The sequence below is a fragment of the Uloborus diversus genome, unplaced genomic scaffold (assembly GCF_026930045.1).
Source record: "Uloborus diversus isolate 005 unplaced genomic scaffold, Udiv.v.3.1 scaffold_1141, whole genome shotgun sequence".
In the NCBI taxonomy this organism is placed as follows: domain Eukaryota; kingdom Metazoa; phylum Arthropoda; class Arachnida; order Araneae; family Uloboridae; genus Uloborus; species Uloborus diversus.
In genome coordinates, this window is record NW_026557812.1 from 24,841 (window position 1) to 49,348 (window position 24,508).

The following is a 24,508-nucleotide window of genomic DNA, read 5'->3' on the forward strand; positions in this document are numbered from 1 at the left end:
TTAGATGAATTGATGTTTTCTCTATAAAGATATTCCTAATTAAATCTTTTTACACTCTGTTTCCTAAATGTGATTCTTAGGTTTTTATTTTTTCAAGAAAATCCTACTCACATCGTTAATAAAGGATGTCATTTAAAGATTTGAGATGTAAGTTAGTACTTAAATGAACATGTTAGTTATCCGAAATATTTATTAAAATTGAAATAAGCTAATTTTTATTTAAAAAAAAAACGCTATTTTTCATAAATCATCACTGTATTTATTTAAACATGCAATAATATTTATTAAACCATTTACAGCATTTACGGAAATGATGAGAGCTTTAGGATACCCAAGGTTAATATCTTTAGAAAATTTTCGATATCCAAATTTTACTTTAGTTGCTGAAATATTGCAGTGGCTTGTTAAAAGGTAATGTTGTAGGAGGTATTTTAGTTTCACTTCTGATCTTGTAAAAGTTTTATTCTTCCCTTCTTGGATATTAACATAGTATAATTAATTTTTAGATATGATCCGAATGCCGAACTTCCCGATGACATTGATACTGAGCAAGATAGAGTTATATTCGTTAAATCAATTGTACAATTTATGGTAAGTCTAAATCATAAGCCGAAAGGCAAATGTTCTCTCATTTGACAGGAAATTAGCCTCCATCTTGGCTATTGCCTGTCCCAGACTGATAAGTCCATAACAAGGACAGAACTGCAGTATCTGGACGTCAATACCCCAGGCTGTCAGTTGTTGCATGAATTTTTTTATTCAATATATAAAACTACTGTTGTTCCAGAAGCTATTTTTGTTTGTTGGAAAAAGTGTAAGCAATAAAACCTTTGAAGTTAAACCAAAATAAGGCATATCTTTGTAATGTAATTATGCTTCATTTAAAACTTTTCCTATTTTTTGGCTGTGATTCTGCAGTTTTGAAAAGAAGCGTGTTTAGAGTTTACTTTTGATCTGATGTGGTAAGTGCTAGTAAACAAAAGGTAAAAGCATTAGCAGTTTTTTTTTTCTTTGAAAAAGTTTTTAAAATTTTTTTAATCAAGCTTCTACCAGCATTTGGTTAAAACCTGGTAAAATTTGTACATGCTCTTTTGTTGCATGTTAGTGTATTTATTGTAATTGGTGTATTATTATGTAACGTAACATTTTGTATTTTTGGCATTTAGTGCAATTTTCTACAAATTTTGGCCAAAGTCAACAATAATTTGACTGTAAACTGACCTTTTTCTGTTAGCTTGAGATTAACAAGTTAGCCAATCAAAAAATAGTGAAGGGGCAGATGTAGAAATTATCTATTTGAAAGCCAAATTACGTCCATTTGCATTGCAAACATGGTAGGCGCGGGGGCTTCGGGGTGCAATGCAATGCAATGTACAGCATGATTTAGAAAAAAAAAATAGCCTACCTTAGGAAGTTATCTTTAAACGTGTTTTACTCAAAACTTCAAAATATCCACTTGCATCCCTTTGCTTCTCACTACCTCAATTGTAGACCATCTTTGGTGACTTTGGGAGAAAGCCCTGAGGTTACCAAAAGTAGAGTCAGGAGGCTCATCTCTAAAATAAATTGTATTTGATGTTCTAAAAATATGACTTTAGACTGCGTTAAGAAATGGTAACAGTCATAAGGGGTCAGAGGTTTTGGCTTTCCACTCCAAATCTTTCTTGGTTTTAATTCATTTTCAAATTTTTTAGAAAAAAAAAAGTACAGGGGTTCTACTACAAAAACTACAGAAATTTCTAAACTACCAAATACAATTCCGTTTCTCCACAGTGCCTAGGATTTTTTATGAAGCTACACAGCCAACAAGACTTTTTTTTATGGTTGGAGGGGAGCCCGCATATAAGTTTTTGCCCCAAGGCCCAGTTGAGCTCTCGGCGGCCCCGAGTAGGGCGTTACGATTAATGTGACCAGATTTTTCAAACCAAAAATCAGGACAGTTCAGGAGAAAGGCAATCTCAATTTTTCCTTTTTTTTTCCTGAATGTCATCATAAAAATGCAGAATTTCAGATTCCACATGAAAAATAATTTTTATTTGAGGCCTCGTCTCCCTCCTCCTCCTGCAATGTAATTCAATGGTGTCAATTACAGAACTTTATCACACTTAACATTTTTGAGTAGGCATCATATTTGGTTCTGGAAGCTATTCTCATTAGCAAATTTTTATTGCCTCTCAAAAATATAAAAATTCTTTACATAAATACAAAAATTTAATCTTGGTTATAGGAACAGATTCTAAAATTAATAATGAATATCCCCAAGAGTGATGAACAATCTAGTTGATTCTTAGTTTTTCTCACTTAGTACACCTTGAAGAGAAAATCTGGACATTAGCTGCACTTCAAGGGGAAAGTGAAACGTTTTAACAGGACTTTTGGCCAGCAGAACTGAATGAAAAGGTGGGACTCTACTGCCAAAATCAGGATGTGCAGTCACTTTAGTCATATTCCCGCTTAATTGACCAAAGAGTGGCTAAAGCTGCATTTTAGGGACTTATATTTCGAAAATTTACCCCCTTAACTATGCCCAAAAACGATATTTTTGGCCCTTTTTCTAAAAATGCCCCCCCCCCCCAAAAAAAAAATTAATTTGAATTTTGACAATTTAAATCGAGTTCACGAGTGTGTGTGTGTGTGTATATAGGAGTGTGTGTTTGTGTGCAGACATGAGTGTGTGGGTATGTATACACATGTGTGTGTATAGGTGTGTATGTATGTGTGTGTGTATGCGTGTGTGTGTAGGTGTCTGTGTGCTGGTATGTGGGTGTGGGTATGTATACACATGTGTGCGTGTATAGGTGTGTATGTATGCAGGTGTGTGTGTAGGTGTTTGTGTGCAGGCATGAGTGTCTGAGCATGTAGGTGTCTGTGTGCAGGCATGAGTGTGTGTAGGTGTGTGTGTATTTATGTATGCGTGTGTGTGTAGGATATGAACGCAACCTGGAAACGGTGTTCGCAAGAGGAGCAGCATCGTGGGGTCGGTCGACGGTGGTGCTGCAGAGGGTGCTGGCAGGAAAATAAAATCATAGGAACGCCAAAAACAGTCAAATGAGAATAATAAGCAATGTGATTGCTCAAAAAAAAAAAAAAAAAAAACAGAAGCTGAATTCACCTTATCATACACAAGCTGTAGTTATTGCGTTATACAGTGAAAAGTTGTTAAACTTGATGGTCGAAGAGCGTTAATTGGTAACACTAATCAGTGATATATTACAGGTAACAAAAGCTTACATAAAGTTGAATGCAAAGAAATTATATATGGCTGATGGATATGCAGTGAAGGAACTCTTGAAAATTACATCTGTATTATATGAAGCAATGAAAACTAAAGTTGAGAATGATTTGGAATCATTGGATGATGACTCCCCTGGGAATCATAGTTTTGATATTTCAGCCAAGGTAAAAAAAAGTCTGTGTTTAGTTTTTCTATTGTATTTACATTACTAAGTTTATATTACTAATTGTGATCAAATTTTATGATTTAAATAAATACATTCACAGTGTTAGAAATTGCTGCTGGTCCACTGGTCCCAGACCAGTGAAACTTGCCCCTATAGGGGGGCAAGTAGGGGCTCAAGCCCCCCCCTTCTAGAAATTAGAACTTCTTTGCTTTCAGTACTTTTTTCTTTGCAAAAATATAAAAACATTTCTTCACCAGCCATTAATGAATCATTTATTAAAAATGTCACACTTTAATCTGTACTGAAATCTGTTTCTATGGGGGGAAATATCCTGCTAAACCGTGGGGAAAATATCTGAGCCCCCCCCCAGACGTGGCTCCAAGGGAGGGGCAGGGGGGGCAATTGCCCCCCTGTCGGAAACGTCTTGCCCCCCCGTCGGGGAAAATTTAGTATTTCGTCGGGGAATCTGTTTGCTTTGGCGTTTATCGTAAATGATAAAAATTTTCTCATATATGAACTCGAAAAAAAAATTAGTAGAAAAAAAGTAGAAGTATCTTATATATATATATATATATATATATATATATATATATATATATATATATATATATATATATATATATATAAAGGAAACAAAAAATAAATCCCCTTTGAGGCAAGGTTAGCCCGAGTCCGTATAACGTCGTCCAGATGGTGACAAAATATAGCTATTGCTTCGGGGGAAATGGTGTGTTTTGATCCTTGACATTTCTGTTTGTCGATGCAGGGTGTCGATGAGCTGGTTTTGACCTCAGGGTGTCCACTTAGACTAAAAGACTACCACTTAGACTACCCTCCCCGTCCCTGCAGAATGTAGTGGTGATTACCAGTCAGGCCTAAGGCGTCGTCATCGGGTTACGAGATAAATACGTACCGAATGACAATAGCCGAGACGAGAGGAGAGGGGGGGGGGGGGGTCATGGGAGAAAAAACATGCTTCGGAGATTTTTGCTTTTCTATTACATTCGCTAAACAGCTCTTCATCAGCATGTCAAGTGTGCAGACCCAGACGCACTCATTGGTACGTTTTAAAGTACTTTATTTTCACTCAGAAGTTACAAGTAAGTTATTACTATAGTTATTTACAGCTTTTCTGATTATTGTTGGATTATTCTGCAACAAAACATATCGATGAGTAAACTATCCTTTTACCTCATACAAGGAAGTGTACTAAAGTATGTACTAAAGTTAATGTTTTAATTTTTTAGTGTAATGATGTCTTGTCGGCAAATGCTAAATGCAGGAAAAAAATTCTTTGGACTAATATAATAAAAGCAAATAGATGTTTAACATTTTAAATACATTTTTCTCAAAAACTTAGATTGATCTTGTTTGTAGACTGCATAATAGTTTTGTTGGGAATGAAGAAGAAATGAGAATGATTTACTAAACATTGGGCTTGGCGAATCAACACACCAAACAATCGTTGGATTATTAAACGTCGGGTTGGTGGCATCGGGCGTCGGGTTGGTAACATCGGGTTTGTGTTCTTTTTGAGAAAAATGTCTGGGGGAGGGGGAGGGGCGAACCTTTTGGAAAAGGGAAAATTAAAGAAATAAATAAATCATGTGTTAAAAGCAATTGAAAACATACATTTTGCTTCCAAATTTATTTTCTTCAGATGTTATCATGTAGTCGAAACTCATGTTTCTAACTTTAAAGTAAAAGCTGCACTTAGCCCAGACCGCTGTAATCATTTGATCGGACCAAGTCCAATTCAAAAGTCAACATTGCTCCTTCGAGATCGATCAAACCATCTTACAGACTGATACCAGACTCAATCTTGTTTAAGTTTTTTTTTTTTTTTCAAGCTATATTCTATTTTTTTTATTACGCTTTTTTTTTCCAAGTACTAAAATAGTGTAAAAAAGCAGTGCTGCGCAGTCAGAGTCGGACAGATTTTGGAGACAAAGAGTCTGAGTCGGCATTTGTAGGTTAAAAATTCCAAGAGTCGGAGTCACTTTCCCTCAATGCCTGTAACACTGCCAGTGATCGCGGGGGTCGGAGTGAGAGTTGGAATCGAACTGATTTTAAGGTAAAGGAGTCGGAGTTGAATTGTTTGTCGGTGAGTTGAAGGGGTGATTAAAAACTAATTGTATCGAAAGCCAATGTGAGCAAGAAGCAATGAGTTGTCTTTTCGTTTCCCGCGCTGTATCTCTCTGTCGACTGCTGTCATTGGTTTTTCGAATCAAAAACAATTTTTACTGTGTATTATCTTAATTTTTGAAAGAGTTTATAACTTAAAAAAAGTTTTGTTTGCCTATTTCTGTCCTGATATTTTTGTAGTTCCAACTACATCTTATAAGGCTTCAAAATGCAGAATTTTATATCTATTTTTCAAAATTTCCTCCGGGGAAGAAATCCCCGGGCCCCCTACAATTGGGAATATTTTGTACTCCACTTACTTAAAGGGGAGTCATGTGTCACTTTCTTGATAACATTTCCCCTCTTAAGGTCAATCTAACACAGGACATCAGAAAAAACACATTAAAACACGATCATCAAAAATTAAAGTATTGCTGTATGTATCAGATGAAAGAGACAGACATAGTAAAGGAGAAAAAAAAATTAAAAAAAAAGCCTCTCTCTCTCTTACACCACCGAGAGAAACGTTGTTAAAACTACAAAAGGGGTCTCATACCTAAAATAGCTTAGGGCCCCGTTAAATCCAGCCCTGAGTTTGAGTCGGCTATTTTCCCTCCGACTCCGTAGATCTGCAAAAATGGTCCATGTAGATAAGTTTTGAGGTAAGACTTTGAATTTGCATCCCCCCCCCTTAGTCTGGAAAGTGAATTAAAACTTGAAATTTGAAAGTATGACAGATTTCAACTGGCATGTTCAATAAAAAGTTTGAAACTAATGGTTATGCATTTTCGAATTATGAATGCTTCAAAAAATTTGAAAAATAAAAAAGTTAGGTATATAGTTAATTTAAAAAAAAGAAAAACCTTACACAAGAGAAACTTGTGCAATTAATGTTAATTACTTTGATACTTAATAGGTTTGTTTATGGCGTAATATCGTCGGCACTATGCTGAACTACCGAATGTGAAAATTGGCTCTTTTCAGGAGAGCCGAAACAATATTTTTGTCCACCAGACGCTTTAGTTATTTTCAATGTTTTGATTTTTATAAATAACAGTAAATAAGTGTAAATCTTATTGTTTGAAGTACAGTAAACTCTCGATTATCCACGAGCGGATTATCCGCGAAAGTCTCAGAAGAAGAAAAAAAAAATAGTTAACTTAATCCTTGTGGAGAAAATTTTTGTTCTTCAAAAACACGGATCTGAAATCAATTCGTCCCAGATTTTTTTTTCCCTTTCCCATGACAAGTGCTCCTTCTCAAAAAACGTGAAAGTCGTTATGCATTTTCATCAACTTCTCTTTGACACGTGCCTCAAGGGAAAGCGTTCAGCTGATTTCGGTAAAACACATGTGTTTACTGAAGACCCCTAGTTTATCCCCGAAGGAGCGTATGACATTATCCTTATCATCTGTTCCGATTGAGAAAGGTTAGGAAAACGCCTGCAGGTCTTCTGGGAATTCTCTGATGGGGGTGGTCTTTTTTGTTGTGGTCACTGTTTTCACTTCTGGGCTGTTGAATGTTTTAGGTTGACGGAAAGTTTCTACTCATGATTTAAATTTTAATTTATTCTAGTTCTGTAGAGCTTGAAATACAAATATTTTTTAATGCCGCATCTCTTTTAAACGTTTCACGTTTTATTTACAATACAATCATTCTCAAGCAAAAGATAATTTCTGTCTTCTTTACCTCTGGTTTTAAACCTTTTTCGCATTATCCGCGACTTTCGTTATCCGCGGTATCTGGGCCAATAATTCCGCGGATAATGGGGAGTGTACAGTAGTAATAGCCCTTTCTGAATACTACGGCAAACCATTGAATTTGAAAAACGAGATTCGCGATTTTCACCTTCGTTTGTACCGAGTTTAGCATAGTGCAGATCATATTATCAAGTTTCGTTTTTTTTTTTTTTTGGATTACACAAAACACACACACACACACACACACACATTACTTTCGTTTAGTACATTCAAAAACTTAGAACCAACGGTGAGCAGTTGAAGTCGGACTGATTTTGAGGCAAAGAAGTCGGAGTCAGGAGTCGAAGGTTTAAAAATTCAACAGTCGGAGTCGATCATTTTCCCTTAAAATCTGCAACTCTGCCAGTTTGGGTGGAATCAGAGTCGAAGGCTCTAAAATTCCCTGCGGAGTCGGTCATTTTTCTTCCGACTCCGCAGTCCTGCTTAGAACTGCTGGTGTGACTATTCATTTCAATAATTCTCGCTCACTACATTTTAACTTTTATTTTCTATTTCAAACACGCTTCGGCGGCCCACACATTTTCCTCCAAATAGCTGTGATTTGTACGATGATATTTTACCCGTTTCCAATTTCTATTTGTTATCAAATAAAATACTTGTAATGAGTTTTAGCAAACTAGGCTCTTCAAAAGATTTTCAATTTTTTCTCTTGATTCTGCTTTTGCGCTAGCAAAACTTAGTAGTTGTAATCGTTTTCCCTTTTCCATGCTTTCCCAAGTTATCCCGGAAAAATAATATAATGAAAGAAAATATAAATAAATTTAATTTTATACCTGTTCTGATTCGCGAGGTTCATCTAAATATAAAGCTAGGTATCGGACTCAAGTTTCTTCTGAATTTTTTAACTTAATATTAGTTACTCTTCTTTTGTTTACTTAAGATGTGAGTTTCTCTGCTCCCCAATAAATATTTTGAGCTAGTGGATGAGCACCGCTATAACCTTGAGCCCTGGAGTTTCCCTCCGTAAAATTTGTGTTTTTATAAGGTTTGATTACGGAAGGCGGGGGGGGGGGGGGGAGGAACCGTCAGTATCTTAATCGATCAATAACCCCATCACCCTAACGTTACCAAACATGACCTACAATTGCGTTTTCGATGCATCAATTTTAAAACTTTTTCGGGGGTGCACCTCGACTCTCACTCCCTATAAAATACCATTACAGATCGACGAAAATTTCGTTTATTGGACTTCAATTTCTTAAAATTCTTTGGGGGTGAGCACCCAAACCCTTCTCTCCATGAAATTACCGAAGATCATCTAAAATTGCGTTTTCAGAGCTACAATTTCGAAAATTTCCCGGGGGAGAACCCTCGGACCCCCCTCATTTCTACACGCACAACTAAATTCCTGTTGTTAAGTTTCTTTCTCTGCATAAAACTCTGTTGAACACACATTTATAATGATTTTACATCATATTCAGATTTTTCGTCAAATTCTAATTCTCAGACAGTTTTAGTTTATTGATCTCGCGATGACCCTGCTCACAAAAGCCTAGTTTCATGTTTTTCATTTTAAATTTAATTTTTTTCCCTACATATTTCATTTTATCTATTTTAAAATTTTTATTTTTTGCTTTTAATTTTTATAGGGAATTCGTGTTCTTAGACGCAAAGAATGATTAAATTCTTTGTCATTTGAATTAGAGGGGGCAGAGCCTGATTACCGCTGGTGCATGTGGGGCACAGGCCCCTCCTCTTAGATTTCAGGGGGGCCTAAAATCCCCTTAATTTATCATGTTAATTAAAAATAAATAATGATTTCACTCAGAATCTAGAGTACAATGATATCATTGATAGTTTTGCAAATGCCAAAACAAGGAAAAAATCTATTTGTTGATAAAAATTCGCCTTAAAAGTGTGATCTCTTTGCAAATCAGAAAACCACTCCAAATTTAGTCTGTACTTACTATTAAAAGTTATATGATAGATCATTTTGGTATTTACGGTTTACTGCAACGGGCAAAGTTTAACCACATTTACATATTTATCGTAAACTACTAAATCTCTTCTACTTTTTAAATGTATATATTACAGTGATATGAGGTACCACCAAATTTAGTACGGTTGTGTAAGAACGCAAGTATCGAAATATTTTATTGCTTCAACATATAAAAAAAAGCTGGAATGGGGGGAGGGAGGGGCGGCACAAAATGAATTTCCTGAAATAGAAATGTGCCCCATGTCTAGTGTCAGGATGATCAGGCTCTGGGGGGGGGGGAATCTTGCAAACTAAAATTTGTCTATGCCCCCCTGTCGGGCAAGTTTGCCACCCTGTCGGGGACTTCCTAGCGCCACCACTGCCCCCCCCTTAAAATTTTGTATATGGGGGCCAATACTCATCAGTAGAAGAATGTTTTACTCTTTGTTTATTTGAGTACCCATTGTTAGTTTACATTTTGAGCTTAATTCGCAATACAGTAATTTTGCACTTTCAAGTATCCATACTTATGTTTGTATTAATACCCACAATTTAGTGTTTTATTTAATGTTTAATAAATTAGTTTAAAATGAAAGTTATATTTAACTTAATAAATGTAATCATAAAGTGCAAATAATTTTAGGTGCAAACATATTACTGTTAAATTTAAAATAGATCAATGACGTTATCTGCGGACCAGTACACATTCCAGATTATTTTATCTGAAGATCAGTGTATATCTTTTCTACATAAACCATTGACCTGTGTGATTCTTTTATAACTACAGTGAAACTTCTAAAGAGTAACTACCTTCCATTCCAAAAACGTAAGTTTTTGAGAGAGATGGTGTCTCAGAGCAGTATCAACATTAGTTTGCTCAAATAACATAAAACAATTTTTTTTAGTAAACAATGCTTAAAACAAATATTTGTTTTTCATTAGCTGAATGCTGCTTATACAGGAATGTGCCAATCACCGATCCTGAGCCAAACTGGTCCAGAAGACCGCTAAATGGACTTTTCCTGCTCCAAAATCGAACAAACTTGCGCCAAAAGTGCAATTTTGCAATTTAATGTTGCAGTTCCTTCGGTATATTTGGCAGCTTTTGAAAAATATCATCAAGTTTATGCATTTGGAGCATGTTTTTACGATTTTTTGCGGCATTTCAAAATCCAATTATATCCGCTTTTGAAAAACTCAATCATTTTAATTTTTTATGTGATTATGTTCCTTTGACTTGAAAAATTTTGTGATCATCATTTTCAACCTTTCATGTTTTTGTTTTCAGAATAAGAGGACTTGTAATTTCGTCTTCTTGTCACGCCCACTCGAAAATATCAGTCCAGTTGCATCCAAATTGATTTAAGCGAAAGCCATCTGTAAAAATTAATATTGTTCACCAGTTTTTAATCTTGGGTTTCTTTCTGTTTTAGGACATAAAATTATCTTTAATTTTGGTTGGCGACACTTAAGATAGCAAAAATTGGCAATTCTAATGTTCTGGTAATGAAAATGTAAACATTTTAAGTTTCTCAGATTCAGGCACTTTCTCCATATTCTTAATCTGTCTTAAAATTTTTATTTATTTATTTATTTTTTTCTTTTCTCACATTTTCATATTTTTTTCACATGTATTTTAAAATACCTTTCTTATGATATCATTTCTCAAAATCATTTTTTTTTCATCGTAATTTCATTATTAATTTTGTGATTATATATCAAACAGTAAAAAATAAAAAGTATTAATGTTGCCTTTGCTTAATCTTCAGATTTGTTAATCAAGTAGTTTAATATATCGACATACATGCCAAAATAATAATAATAATAACAGTAATAAGATCTAATATATATAAATAACTTACACAAATAAAAAAAAGAAAGAAAAAGGGTAATTAATAGCTCTTTAAACTCACTTGTAACTTGTTGAAGTAAAGTTTTTAAATTTAACCTTTTTTTTTTTTTTTGTCGTTTACATCGCAATATTTTTGTCGCAAATACGTTTTAAAAATAGCTATCAAAGCACTATAACTTAAATGTACAATAAAGCAGTGATGTGTATGTCACAGATGCTTCTGTGGGAAATATATCAGGGCTCAAAAATTATCTTGTCCGATGTGTCCGGGGCGTGTAAAAATTCCGATCAGTAATGAATCTTTTATACCTTACATGCCTGGCTGGGCATGAAATTATAATAATTTTTTAATTAAATATTGGTAATTTTAATGATGACTTATTAAGTACTATTTATTTAAACTTTTTTCAATGTTTTATATTGAAATAGTTCTTGATTCACATATAAAACTTGTAAATTAGTTTTTTGTCTAATTAATTCTATATGTCAAATTCAAATATTTTTGTTATAATACAATTTAAAAACTGAGCATGCAAAAATTTTATTCGGGTATGTATTTTTTAGACAAACATGCTCAGTGGGACATGTCAAATTTTAAAGATTTTTCCAGCCCTGAAATATACATAGTTGTTCCAAATTGATGCAAAATTTAAATTTTTGCTGCTGCAAGCTGCTCTAAATTTGCAATTTTACTGCTCCAGGCAGCTCTAAATTTGCAATTTTACTGCTCCAGGCTATTCCAAATTTGCTGTTTTACCGCTTCAAACTATCATTTTCCTGCTCCCAAGATTGCTCCAAAGCGAGTTTTGGTTGGCACATCCCTGCTTATAGGAAATATGGATAAAACATTTCTTAAAGAAACATACTTTTAAAGTATGACAAAATTTTGAATTATTCTTTTTCTTTTCGATTTTTCAAAAATTCCCTCAAAGTTTCTGTTTTTGTATTTTATTTTGTTTTCAAAAAGCAGCATTTTTGTTTACCTTATGCATGTTCTCTGAATTCAACATAAAATTAAATCATTTGAAAGTTTGGTGGTGTGAATTTGGTGGCTATCATCATAGAGTCTACCTGTTGAATAACGTCAATAGATAATGCTCTCTTGTCCATTGACTCTATCAGTGCCTGAAAGGTAATTAATATTCTAAGCTATTTATTCTTTTACGAATTAATATGTAAAGAGGAAAAAAGCTGGAAAATATTCAAATCTGGGCATAGGTAAAAATAAATGTATGTGGGTGTGTGTTCCTTATACAAATCCAGTTTGTGTTAGGTCTTTGCTCATGTCCTACCTTGTCTACTCATTTGAATACGTTGAAGAGTTTAAATATCTTGGAAGTGTCATCACTAAAACAATGATATTAGCGTTGAAATCAATTGCTGCCTGGCTATGGCAAACAAATGCTACTTTGGTTTGAAAAGCCAATTAAAAAGTAAACTTCTTCGCCAAAGTACAAAAATAAACCTATACAAGACCCTTTTAAGATCAGTCCTAACTTATGGCAGTGAGTGTTGGGCTTTAACTAAAGCAGAAGAAGACAAATTGATGGTTTTTGAAAGGAAAATCTTGAGAAGAATTTTTGGTGCTGTCCAGGAAAACAACAGATGGCGCACTCTCTATAATTTTGAGATATATAAAAAATTCTATAAACAGCCAGATATTATCCACTTTATTAAAGCCAATCGCATCAGATGGCTGGGGCACCTCTTTAGACTGGGTAGTAGGGACTCAACCCATAAAGTCACCTTCACAATTCCAGATGATGCACACAAGAGATGCACCCACCAACCAGATGGCTGGACTGTGCCGAAAAATACTTAAAAACTGTTGGCCTCAGTGGATGGAGGAAATCTGTTTCTGACAGGGCGGGATGGAGGAAACTGATTGAGACGGTCTTGGCCTGCCCTAGGCTCTAGTGCCGAAAAAGAAGTTAGGTCTTTGCAAAATTTGGCACAGTGATCCTTTGATTCTCAGGAATCCATATAAGAGGGGTTTTCAAATTTTTTAAAAATCCAAAGTGGACTAAACTTAAATTTTAAATCAAAATTGTTTTTTTTTTTTTCTGCACGTTGATGTGAAATTTTACAGTAGTTCTTTTTTCTTTTATTTAAGTCTGTTTCTTAAATATGCGTCACTTGACACAACTTTTATTTTAGAGGTAGACCATGCGTTACAGCTAGTAAGAGAGAAATTTGGTCACTAACAGAGGGTTGCCTAGTCTGTCCTAGAGATCTTTTAACATTGAGTCAATTGGAGAGAAAAATCGGCACTTTGGAAAGTAGGTTGTTGACGGAGGTGATCGCTGTATAAAAGTCATAGAAGTTTCACTGTATTAATTTTCACTGTGTCCCTTTTTTGTCAATAAATGAAAGTAATGATTTTGTTATTTCCACTTTAAGTCAGGAGATTTAAAAGTAACTCGCCACCTTGCTTCTGAAATTACCGTCAAAGGAGCATCTTTATATGATTTACTACTGAAAGAAATGGATTTACGAGTGAGTTTTTGCTGTTAAGTTTCTGTTCTTCTATTCGTTTTTTAGAAAGATACTGTGTTGAAATATTTTATTGTTTTATCATTCATGCAGGAAAGTCGATCGTCAGTCATATCAAAACAGCTGGATATAACTGAAATTGAACAAGGTATTAAGCAAGCAACAAAAGGATTAGAAGTAAGTTGAGTTAAATGTTTTCTTTAAACGAGCTTTTGTGTGCATCCCATGACTTCCTTTTATTCCAATTTAATGTCATTTTCTCATTATTGGCAGTTTTAATGTGATTCAATAGTTTACTCTCTAAATATCACCAACAGTGGCCAAATTGAAATCAGACTTTTTTTATGAAAAAAAAATCGCCAAATTTATCTACAAGTTGGAGTCAAAACTTGGCGACCAAAAGACTGGTGATATATCGCCAAGTGTCCACCAAATTATAACACCACTTGAGTTTACATCAAAATTAACAATGATTTCCCCCCAAAAAGGGGCAAAAGACCCTTTCAGAAACACCTGAATGCAACCAAAAAGGGAGGTGCACATCTAGCCCCCACTAGGAGTCTACGTACCAAATTTAAACTTTCTAGGACATACCGTTTTTGAGTTGTGAAAAATACATACACATACGCACATACATAGGTACACACAGACCTCACGAGAAAACTCATTGTAATTAACTTGGGAATCATCAAAATGGATATTTCGCGTGTGTATACGTTCTTAGGCATTTATCCACATGTGGTCGAGTCGAAAGAAAACCTCATCATTCATTCGGGGGTGAGTAAAATGGAAATTAAGGTTGATTTTTGAGTGAAAATTTTTTTGTGAATACAGTACTTCCTTTTTTGTAAAAGGAAGTAATTAGGAACGGTAATTGCACTTTTTTGATATATCATTTATAGATTGAATGATCTCTTAGGTGTATCGCAGTGACTGTTTCAAGTATTTTGAATTGAAAAAAATCCATTTAGACGCAGTTATTTCAACAAGTTTTCCCTAATTAATATAAATAAAAATGTTGGTTCATTTTCTTGATACATGTGTTGTTTGCTATCTATGATAATGCCAAATATGCTACAAAAAAAAAAAAAAAAAAAATCTCAAAACCATTAACCTGTAAGTATTCTCTCAATATTTAGGTCTAAGTCTTAGTGCATAATAATTTTAGTTTCTGACCATAATAAAACAAGAATAACTATCCGAATTCCATCATAATAATTAGTGGTTACTCAACGCCACTAGAAGAATACAACACACATCAATTCTAACAAGTATTGTTGTTGTGATTTTCTTTAAACAAATCTTTTTAGTCACCTAATGACTTACTTGTACAGAAGTAGCTAGATCACGTTTGGGAATAATTCAAAAATTGGGATTATGGCGTGATCACAAATTTTGGGAAATTATCATTTCATTCTGGCAATACCAGCAAGGCATGTATATTAGCTCTTAGTCATTGGCGACAATTAAGTAAAGTACGAAGAATTCCAATCATTGAAAATCTTCCCTAATATATGTACAGCAATAAATATCATTGAATTTTGAATAATTTCTTTATGTACACTATTTGTGTAAAAAAAAATACTTATCTGTCAGCTTTTAATATTAGGAAGAAATCAAGAAAACAAATAGCATGATTGAAAATATTGCTGCTGATGAAGCAAATTTAGAAGCCAAAATTGAGAAAAGAAAACTTGATTTAGAAAGAAACCAAAAAAGATTGCAAACTTTAAAATCTGTCAGGTTAGTGATTTTTCTTACATTTTTAAGTAAAAATTTGAATTTATTATGAAACTCAAAAAGATTACTTATGTATCTTTAATTTATCATTTGCATTTTTTTCCAAACAGAACATTTTTTTCCCCAACAGAATTAAAGTTAAAATAAAATAAAGTAATATATCCCCAAATTTAAAATCAGAATTTAGTGTCTTCATCACATTATATTATTTTTTTTAAAAAGTAATTAATGTTTTAGAAAGTTGCTCTTTCTTTTTGAATCAAGGTACTGTGTACATAGAATTTTAAATATGGGGCAAAAGGTAGACTAAATTAAAAATTTGAATTAATGTCTAATGAATCAATAATAACAAGGTCTTAGGTATTTCTTGAAGCATCACTAACCTAAATGTTAATTAAAAAATAATTTCTTCCCAAAATTTTCAATAAATAAAAATGTTTTAATCAAATAAGAACGTCTGCATACAAGTATATGCTAATAGCATTACCAATCAGTTTTTTCTTAACCAGCAGCTGTACGTGCCAGCTTAGCAATGTAATAAAGACTTCAAAAATCTGTCCTTTGTTTATTGATTATTGCAATTGCTTATTCATTGCAATAATCAATATATATGCAATAATAATCATCACAAGGAATGTAGTTCAGTTTTTTAATGTAATTTTGAAATGTTTATAATGGCTGTGGGAAGTATGAATCACATAAAACTTTATTTAAAAGACACCATTGCGACAAATTCCAGACTCCTAAAAAAATACCTTTGTGCCAAATTTGATGAAGATCCAATGCAAGATATAGATGTGTTTAACATACATATATACACTCTGTTTTATTTATATTTGGTTGAGTGATTGCTCTTTAGAGGATTTGTCTCACTTCAAGTACAAATTAATAGATTTATTTTAGACTTTTATACCTTCAAAAATGACAGTTTAAAAAAAAAAGAATCTGTCAAATACTTAAATTCATGTCAACGAGTTAGCATGTATTAAACATAGTTATTCCACAATGCAGCTTTTTGATATGTAAAACACGCCAGTAAAGAAGAATAGTAAATTGAAAGCAAAGAATTATTTTAAGCTTTGGAAGAAGTGTTTTTGACATTTACTTTGTTTGTCTTTGAAGTTGAGCTTGTGAAATTAATTTTTCTCTGAAGGCCAGCTTTTATGGATGAATACGAGCGCTTGGAAGTTGAATTAGAGGATCTTTATAAGAAATATGTAATGAAGTTTACTTGGTTGGCTTATCTGGAGCAGCAACTAGAAGAGCTTGAAAAAATCGAGCAAGAACTAATATTGGTAAGCCTTCTCCATTTGTTGAAATGTCTTATCCACATGAATTTACTTGATATAATTTAAATTTAATTGTGTAATTTTATAATAATTTAAAAAAAAAAGTAGACAGTCATTTCTTCAGAAGTAGTCACTTATTAACTCCTCCTGGAAACAACCGCCATCCCAACCTTGGTATCGTGCCTCTGGTCTAGGTAGAGCTGTGAGCTTTGGAAGGGGCCAGCAGGGCCAGACAGCTTTGTCTCAGCTGGCTTCTGGTGACCTTAGATCTCTAAGATTCTTTTTTTATTATTATTATTTCCAATGGCTGGCAGCAAGAAAAGGTTAAAAAGAACAAAATAGCAAAAACAAACACAGAACAAGGAACAATACAGGAACAATAGAGTGAAATATTTAGCTGCCGATACGCTCTCTTGCTTCCCAATAACGGTCACACAGGCTGCGTCTGGAAAGCTGGGTGCAAGTGTGCAGGTGACGAATGTCCATTTCATCGTTTGAATTGCAAAGGGGACAATTGGGACTCTTGACAATCCTCAAGCGGTGAAGGTGTTTTGGTAAACAGTCATGGCCAGTTAAAAGTCGAAACAAAGCTACTGACTCTGCTCTTGGTGCTGAAGGGACAAAATCACGGTTTATAAACCAAACTTTGTGGTTGCTTCTAGATTTTAGGTCTTGCCAAAAAAAAAACTCTTGATTTTTTCCTCATCTATAACTTTATTGCATTGTATGGGACTGGCTCATTTGGTAGTTGAACAGTAGCAGACCCCCTCTTGGCCAGAGCATCAGCTAGCTCGTTTCCTCTAATCCCACAGTGTGCAGGGATAGATTCTATTATGGTATTAAGATTATGTACCAAGTGCAGTGACAGCGAGGCCACTGCAGAGTTCTTACTCTGTTGTGTTGCCTTGTCACATGAGGACACACTGAACAGACCTGAGCTGGTGTTGGATAGATTGAGAACGAATGGACTCATGGACCTCATTTGATTTCAGACAGGGGAGTGCAAAGCAATTTTGGGATCCGTCGCAAATGACTTTGACGGGCCCCCTTTCATATTGTTTACCCCAAATTTTTTGCCCCTCATTTTAAAAACCTCGGGCTCTGGCCAACAGGTCTTCCTTCTCCTCCTGTGCACGCCCCTGATTTCAGATCAGTGAAGATTAGCAACACATTGATTGTTTCAATTGCATGCAATTAGCTCAGTGGCAGCGCTTCCATGCCACAGGTCCGAGTTCTATCCTCGGGTCGGACATGGTCAGCTCAGCCGTTCATCCCTTCATTGGCTTGATAAAATAAATACCAAACGTGCTTGGGGGGTTTCGCATTGGGCTGACCACCTAACCAGAGCTTCTGCCTAGCACCCCATAGCCCTTGATCAGGAAGACTGCGATGGGCACAGTAGGCCTTGGCCCCATGGGCAGTCCTGCCACTGGGTTTGGTTTTGCATATAATATATGTTCATGCAGTTAAACAACTATGCTCTTGGAATAAGCCATTCAGGAATTTTTCATTATTTTAACATAATTGGCATTTTTGTGTTTTCACAACTAATTAAGAATAATTGTGCACTTTGTTGTATGTATTTTCAATTTTAAATGCTCATACCAACAATAGCAGATGATGCATCCTGAATATGTTAGTATTTATTTTAGCAAAGAGAAGAAGTAACAAAGAGAATGGTAGAAAAGCTACGACAAGAAGATTTACTCCGTAGCGAAGAAAGTGGAAACTTGGATGATTTTCTGATTGTGAATGTTGAAAATGACGTGAATGCTCCGAGGGAAAAACCACGAAGGCCGCAACCTGCTCGTAAGTAAAGTTGTTGTTTTAAGCAAAAGTGTTAGCTTTCAAATAGAAAAATTCCCTGCAGTCTTAAGTGATCATTAGTTAGCACAATTAATAAAAATGAATTTAAAAGCGAAATTTTTGGAACTTAAAAAGTGTTGGAAAGTTTTACTCAAAAGTTGAAACTACATAACTTAAACACATAGAAAATATTTTGATTTTTTAAAATTGAGCATAAAATCTATATTGTGGCTGTCCATAATTGATGCCAAACTTTTTTGACCCTGCCCCTCCTCTTTGTCACATGTCACCATACTCCCTTCCTCCTACTTTGTCACGTCATATTTTTTAATTAACATCACATTTCTTGCTACCCACTCCCTCCCCCTTGTCAGAAACTCACAATTTCAGGAACCCACTCCCCAAAGCCCGACATCATTTGCGGATAGCCTTGTTTTGGAATTTTTGCTTGAGCACAATGAAAAAGTGGTTCAGTTAGTATTCCTTCATTTAGCACCGAATGTTTTTGCTAACTTGTATATTTTTAGTTTTTAGATACAGAAAATATAAGAAAATTAGAATTGACCTCGCTTTTAGCCTTTAATTTATGTGCGAGCTGAAACAGCCATGAAACAATGTAATATAATACATTATAATTATCAAACAATGTAATTTCTCTAGGCAGAACCGTATGTTTTTCAATGACTTGTTAATTTGTTTCAACTTCTTAAAATACAAAATACTGTATTATTTATTTTCAGCCTCAGGAGTTAGAAGAGATGCTCAAAGACGAGTATATGGTTCTATGAGTGGAGGTGATAAGGAAGTAAGTTGTATGTATTTTGTCGAAAGAAAAGGTTGGGAATAAAATATTCAATTTGTGGAAAATTATTAGCATTTGCTTCTGTTCTGCATGTATTTCCCCTTTGTTTTGTTTATAGTATCATTAACTGTGAAATATTCCTTCACAGGACAGTCTTGACTCCGATTCAGATTTGGACTTAGATGGTGAAGATGATGATGGGTCTGAAGTGAGTGATGATGATCAAGATCTTGAAAATCTCTCGGATCTTAAAATTGCCGTCACAGATCCTGCTCATGACTTCTGAATTGAATATAAATGAGATATTTTTATTTTGATAGAACAAATACTAAAAAAAAAAAAGAATTAGATAATAGAACTTTAGTAGGTTGGGAAAAACTTTGTTTATCTGGGAAACAACAAGATGGTGTGTTATATGTGGCATTGAAAATACAAAAGAACTTGTTTCTGATGATGCACTGATTATGCCTGTTTTAGCAATTGACATTTTATCAGCAGAAACATAACATTTTCATAATGCCAGAAAGAAATGAATTTTTCAAGACTTTTAATCCAATGATTAATCTGCTTATTTTGGAAACATTTATTTTCTTCATTAAATATTGCATTATTTAACCCCAGATTGCTCGCGCACCTCTTCGCTTTCAATCAAATTTCTCCCCACCTCTTTTTTGGAAGTGGATGATTCCTTGAGTAGCTGACCCATAGGTCATAACCTTGAAGGGGTAGAAACGGTGGGGACATTCTAAAATTAGTTTCTTTGGAATTGACTTCTACGGGTGTATCATACCCTGCGCAAGTATTTCTGCTACAGTTCTGAACTAAAGTATATGCAATGCTTCCAAGAGACTTAAAATTAAAACTAGGATCTAGTGAGGACATTGCATCCCCTGCTAAAAAAAGCAAAGTTAACGTACAAAAGTTGTACTGAAAGCCGCAATATATAAGACAAAAACCAAATTTGTGTGTGAAAAATGTGACAAAAACATTTACATGGACCATATGGCATGCATTTGCAAAAAAAAGGTAGAAATTGAATGCAAGTCTTTTAAGAAAGTATTTTATAACTATACTTTTTTTCTCTTATTTGCATTTTCAAACTTTTTGAAAAAAAATTGAACTCAAATACTAAAAAACCTCCTCGGGTATGAGATACCCTATGCGAGCAATCTCGGGTTAAAAATACTTTTGTTATACATGTTTGTTAAAATAATTATTATTATACCAATAATAACTTTTATTAAATGTTTAAAAAATAAATACAGGAAATATGAGAGTTTCTATTAATATACTCAAAATAGTTTTTGATACTTAAAACTGTTTGAGAGGCAGAAGTAAACAAAATAGAGATAATATAAATTTCTATTTTGTGCAATAAAATTTGTGTTTGTGCCTTTTATGCCATTGGTGAATTTGCTGTGATCAATCATTGAATCATATTGTTATATCTAGTCAATACATATGTAAAATGTTTAGTTCATTAAAAATATAAGAAACTTTTTGCACCAGTAATAGAATTTTAATAAATTACCTATATCATCATTTGTAGTTACAGTAAAGTTGTTTGTAGTTAAAGTACTGAGTGTCCAAATCAAACGTTAAATTTTAACAGTGGGTTTTTAAAAAAAAAGGTAAGTGCTACGAAGGTGATAAATAATCAAGTTTGGCAGCTGAATTCTTAAGAGTTAGAAGTAGAGAAGCCAAAAATTGTTCTCTGGTGTGCAGCATACAAATCGATTTGTAACAAGAAACTAGGGTATGATACACCCGTAGAAGTACAAATCGATCGGGTAATAAAAGACATCCACCCCAGGATAAGCTACTAAGGCTCTCACGTGGAAACGTACTGATTTTTTTGTAAAAAAAATTATGAGCATTGGTATATAATTCTACAATTTTCTTAAGCTTTTAAACTTTCTATTCAGTATAGCAAACTCTCCAAATTTGATTCAGACACCCTGTATATCTGTGAAGTATAATAAATTAAGGGGTCACAGTACCTTTCAAACATTTTTTTTTAAATTTAAGTAAATTTTATATTTCTTTGAAACCATAACATGCATACTTAGTTCGTAATCAATAATTTATTTTCAAAAGTTAAAAATATTGCCTATTTTTTTTTTTTAAATTCAAAAAATTGAGGAAATTTTCAATTTTTTAAAATTTTTAAGGCTTTTTCATTTTTTCACTAATTTAAAAAAAGTTTTTTGCTAAACGATCACTATAATCATCTCTAAAAATCTGTGCATTCATTTGCTTATGAGTTTATTAGAAAATTTTCTGTGATTAATTATGTAAAAAATCAAAGTTTTTTTTTAAAAATTTGGTTTTTAAAGGTTTAACATGCTCTAAACATTTGAGTAATTTATAAAATGCTTATCCAATGCACAGTTTTGTCAAATATGTTATCCCAATTGCAAAAAGCATTACTTTAAAGCTGTATCTTTAATAGAAAAAAATGCTTAGGTATTCTAATGACATGAAAACACAAAAAATCCATCATCGAGAAAAAGCAATTTCAAGTTTTTCTTTTGCATAAGAACACATAGCGAGCATGGCCGAAAAGCACTCATAACTTTTTAAATATTTGAACTAAAGCAATGAAACTTTCCCCCTGTGTTAAGAATGGTATTTAGTACTGAAATAAGCAATAAAATTTTTTTTGATCATTTCATCATTTTTGAGGTATTGTAACCCCTTAAAGAGACAAATCTATATGGCTGCCTCATCTTTTTTGCTGAACTAACCTGAATGACCTAGAGAGCAACCCTATCACTGGAAAAGGTATTTAGGTTCTACTGGGGTGGTGTAACATTACTCAGTGAATTGGATGCATATTATTGGAAAAACTATTAGTCAAAGAGCCTTAGTGAAAAGGGGCACGGAACAGGAGTCCTGTGTGTTAAATGTAAATTTCAAAACTTGCAACATGTTCTGGCATAAATTAGGTCTGTAAAAATGTGACACTTTATTGTTCACTTTTTAAATAAGTTTGAGAAACAGGTCCATTTCAGAGACCCTATGTTGCTAATTCATATTAACTTCCTGAAATCAATATTTTTTTTTCCGTGCTTCTTTTTTAGAAATGAATGCAATATTTGGAAATTTATATGCATTTTTTTTTAATGCTTCTCACACCTTTCTTGAAGTAATAGCTGTCCATAAACTGCAAGGCCGTATCCAGAATTTTTTTCCTGGAGGGGCCTGGATTCGCACATTGCCCTAAAACACACATACAGACATATATACATATAGACACACATCCACACATAAAAATATTTAACATAAAAGGTGTTTTTGGTCTCGATTTTTAATGATTCCACTGTTGGGCAGTTGTTATTTTTATTTCTTATTATTTTTTTATTCACTTTGTAGTGGTAAGGTTAACAGGATTGGGTCCTTTAAGTTGGAAGTAGAACATCCATAATTTCAGGGGGTCTGGGGGTTTCTCCCCCAGTAAATTGTTTTCAAAAATAGGTATAAAAATATATTTTGAGACCTTATATGGGGGTAATTGAGACTAAAAAAAATATTAAGAAAAATAGGCAAATTCTTTTAAAAGCTATGCATTCTTTTGCAAGTCAAGATCAATCAAAATAAAAATTACTTGCTCGACAAATCGTTGACATTAATACACAGAGAGGTAAAACAGGAGAGGGGAAAAGAGAAGCACATCTTCATTTGCTCATGTCAGCTTTTAATGTAGTTTGTTTTTGATCACTTCCCTAACACCCCCCCCCCCCTTTTTTTCATCAAATGCCCTACAGTATAAAAATTGTACAATGGTTTAAAAGAAATGGTGTAGAAATTCAGAAAATAAAAACGAAAGAGTAATATTCTGGCCATTTGGACAATTCATACTTTATTTTTTTGGTAAGAGACAAAATTGAAGAACTTTTCTAGGAATTTTAAAAACTTAAATAATTTTCAAAGACTGTAGAACAGTTGAAATTATTTAAAGCGCGTTGATTGCACAGTCTTAATGATTATAACTTTGTAAAGGTAAGGAATATTTTCCTACATAATCTAATAATATTTCTTAGAACCGAAGACATTTGATTAAGCAGGGCTGATTACTTGAAAGTATCTGCGTGTGTCATAAATTGCATGCAATTAGTTTTACTTTGATGCATTGAGAGGTTCATTTTCTTGACCGCTCTTTCCAGATTCAGCAACGCCTGCTTGAGGTTATTAGGAGTTCTTGCTATTGTTAATTTCATCAGCATATGCAATAATTTAGACAGATTTAGAGAAAATAGTTCCTCTTGTGTTGATTTTCGATTCTCTTTCTTTGAACACTAATGGGACATAATTAAAAGGTCAGTTCAGGCACAAAATTCTGCACTTTCGTAATGTTTTTGCAATAGGGAAGTTTCCGATTTTTCAATTTTATTTTTATATGATAGAGTAATATGTATGAACATCATAGGTGAAAATTTTTTTGCGATACCATAAGTAGTTTTTTTTAATTAATTTTTAAAGTTCAAGCGCTTGTGACATCAAATGGCATAGGGAGTGACGTCATGCACTCTTCCGATAGGGGAGAAACCGAAGGACGTGCATTCGACTTCGAAGACGAAACGTAAAAGGCTTATCAACTCGTGTTTCTGGAACATTAAACCTCTCATCCTCTCGGAAATATTCGAATATCTTCATTGATGTTAATTGAGGAAGATTATTTAGGTTGTGCTTTACCGAATCCGGCCTCCAGAGTGTGTTCAAAAGGAGTATTGAATTTCTAAAAAATAAAAATATCAGCGCGCTCAAAATGTCCCTAGCGAAAACAAGGGATCTTCGGCGGAAGGCTGCCCATTAGTGCCCTGTGACGCAAGCTCGTGACGTTTCAGAGCGCACTTTTGCGCATGGATTTTTAAAAATTCATTAAAAATCAATCACGCTGTTTTAAAATTCGCGATGGTGAATTTTTTTAGTTTTGAGGGTCAATTAACAATATCCAATAGCCAAAATATGAACATTTAATAGGTTGCAACTTCCCTATTATTAGTGTTTATAGAGGCAGAATAGCTCAATATTTCAGCAGTGCAGTTCCCATGATATGTCAAGCTGCTGAGGTTGTCCAGGCAAAAATAAGTCCACTGTGATATTAAGAGGTAACCCATGACTTTTGTCACTTCAGTGTGAATCCTTACAAAATTGGCTTACTCATGTAAGCGCAAATATCAGTAGGGTTTTCTTATTTTCAAGCAGACAGTAAATGTATTGTAAAACAAACATATTATTTCATTATTCTTGTGTTTCTTTTTACTACAATTTTACATGTTCCATAACTTTCTCAAACTGGATATTTTAACAATGCCACAAT

At 33.8% G+C, this 24,508-nt stretch overlaps 1 protein-coding gene across 1 annotated transcript; it reads left to right on the top strand.

Annotated features, from left to right (window-relative positions):
- Positions 1-10: 10 nt before the first annotated feature.
- On the top strand, positions 11-20,625 carry LOC129232320 (clusterin-associated protein 1 homolog). The gene is made up of 11 exons (XM_054866475.1): positions 11-147; positions 300-411; positions 507-591; positions 3,217-3,399; positions 13,456-13,551; positions 13,642-13,725; positions 15,158-15,291; positions 16,442-16,583; positions 18,230-18,386; positions 19,124-19,188; positions 19,334-20,625. The coding sequence occupies exons 1-11, from the start codon at positions 126-128 to the stop codon at positions 19,469-19,471; spliced, it is 1,218 nt and encodes a 405-aa protein (XP_054722450.1). The 5' UTR covers positions 11-125; the 3' UTR covers positions 19,472-20,625.
- The last annotated feature ends 3,883 nt before the right edge of the window (positions 20,626-24,508 follow it).

Coding starts and splice junctions, on each gene's coding strand:
- LOC129232320 (XM_054866475.1), top strand. CDS start 126: ATGTCATTTAAAGATTTGAGAT. Junction 148..299: donor GTCATTTAAAGATTTGAGAT/GTAAGTTAGTAC, acceptor AACCATTTACAG/CATTTACGGAAATGATGAGA. Junction 18,387..19,123: donor ACGAAGGCCGCAACCTGCTC/GTAAGTAAAGTT, acceptor ATTTATTTTCAG/CCTCAGGAGTTAGAAGAGAT.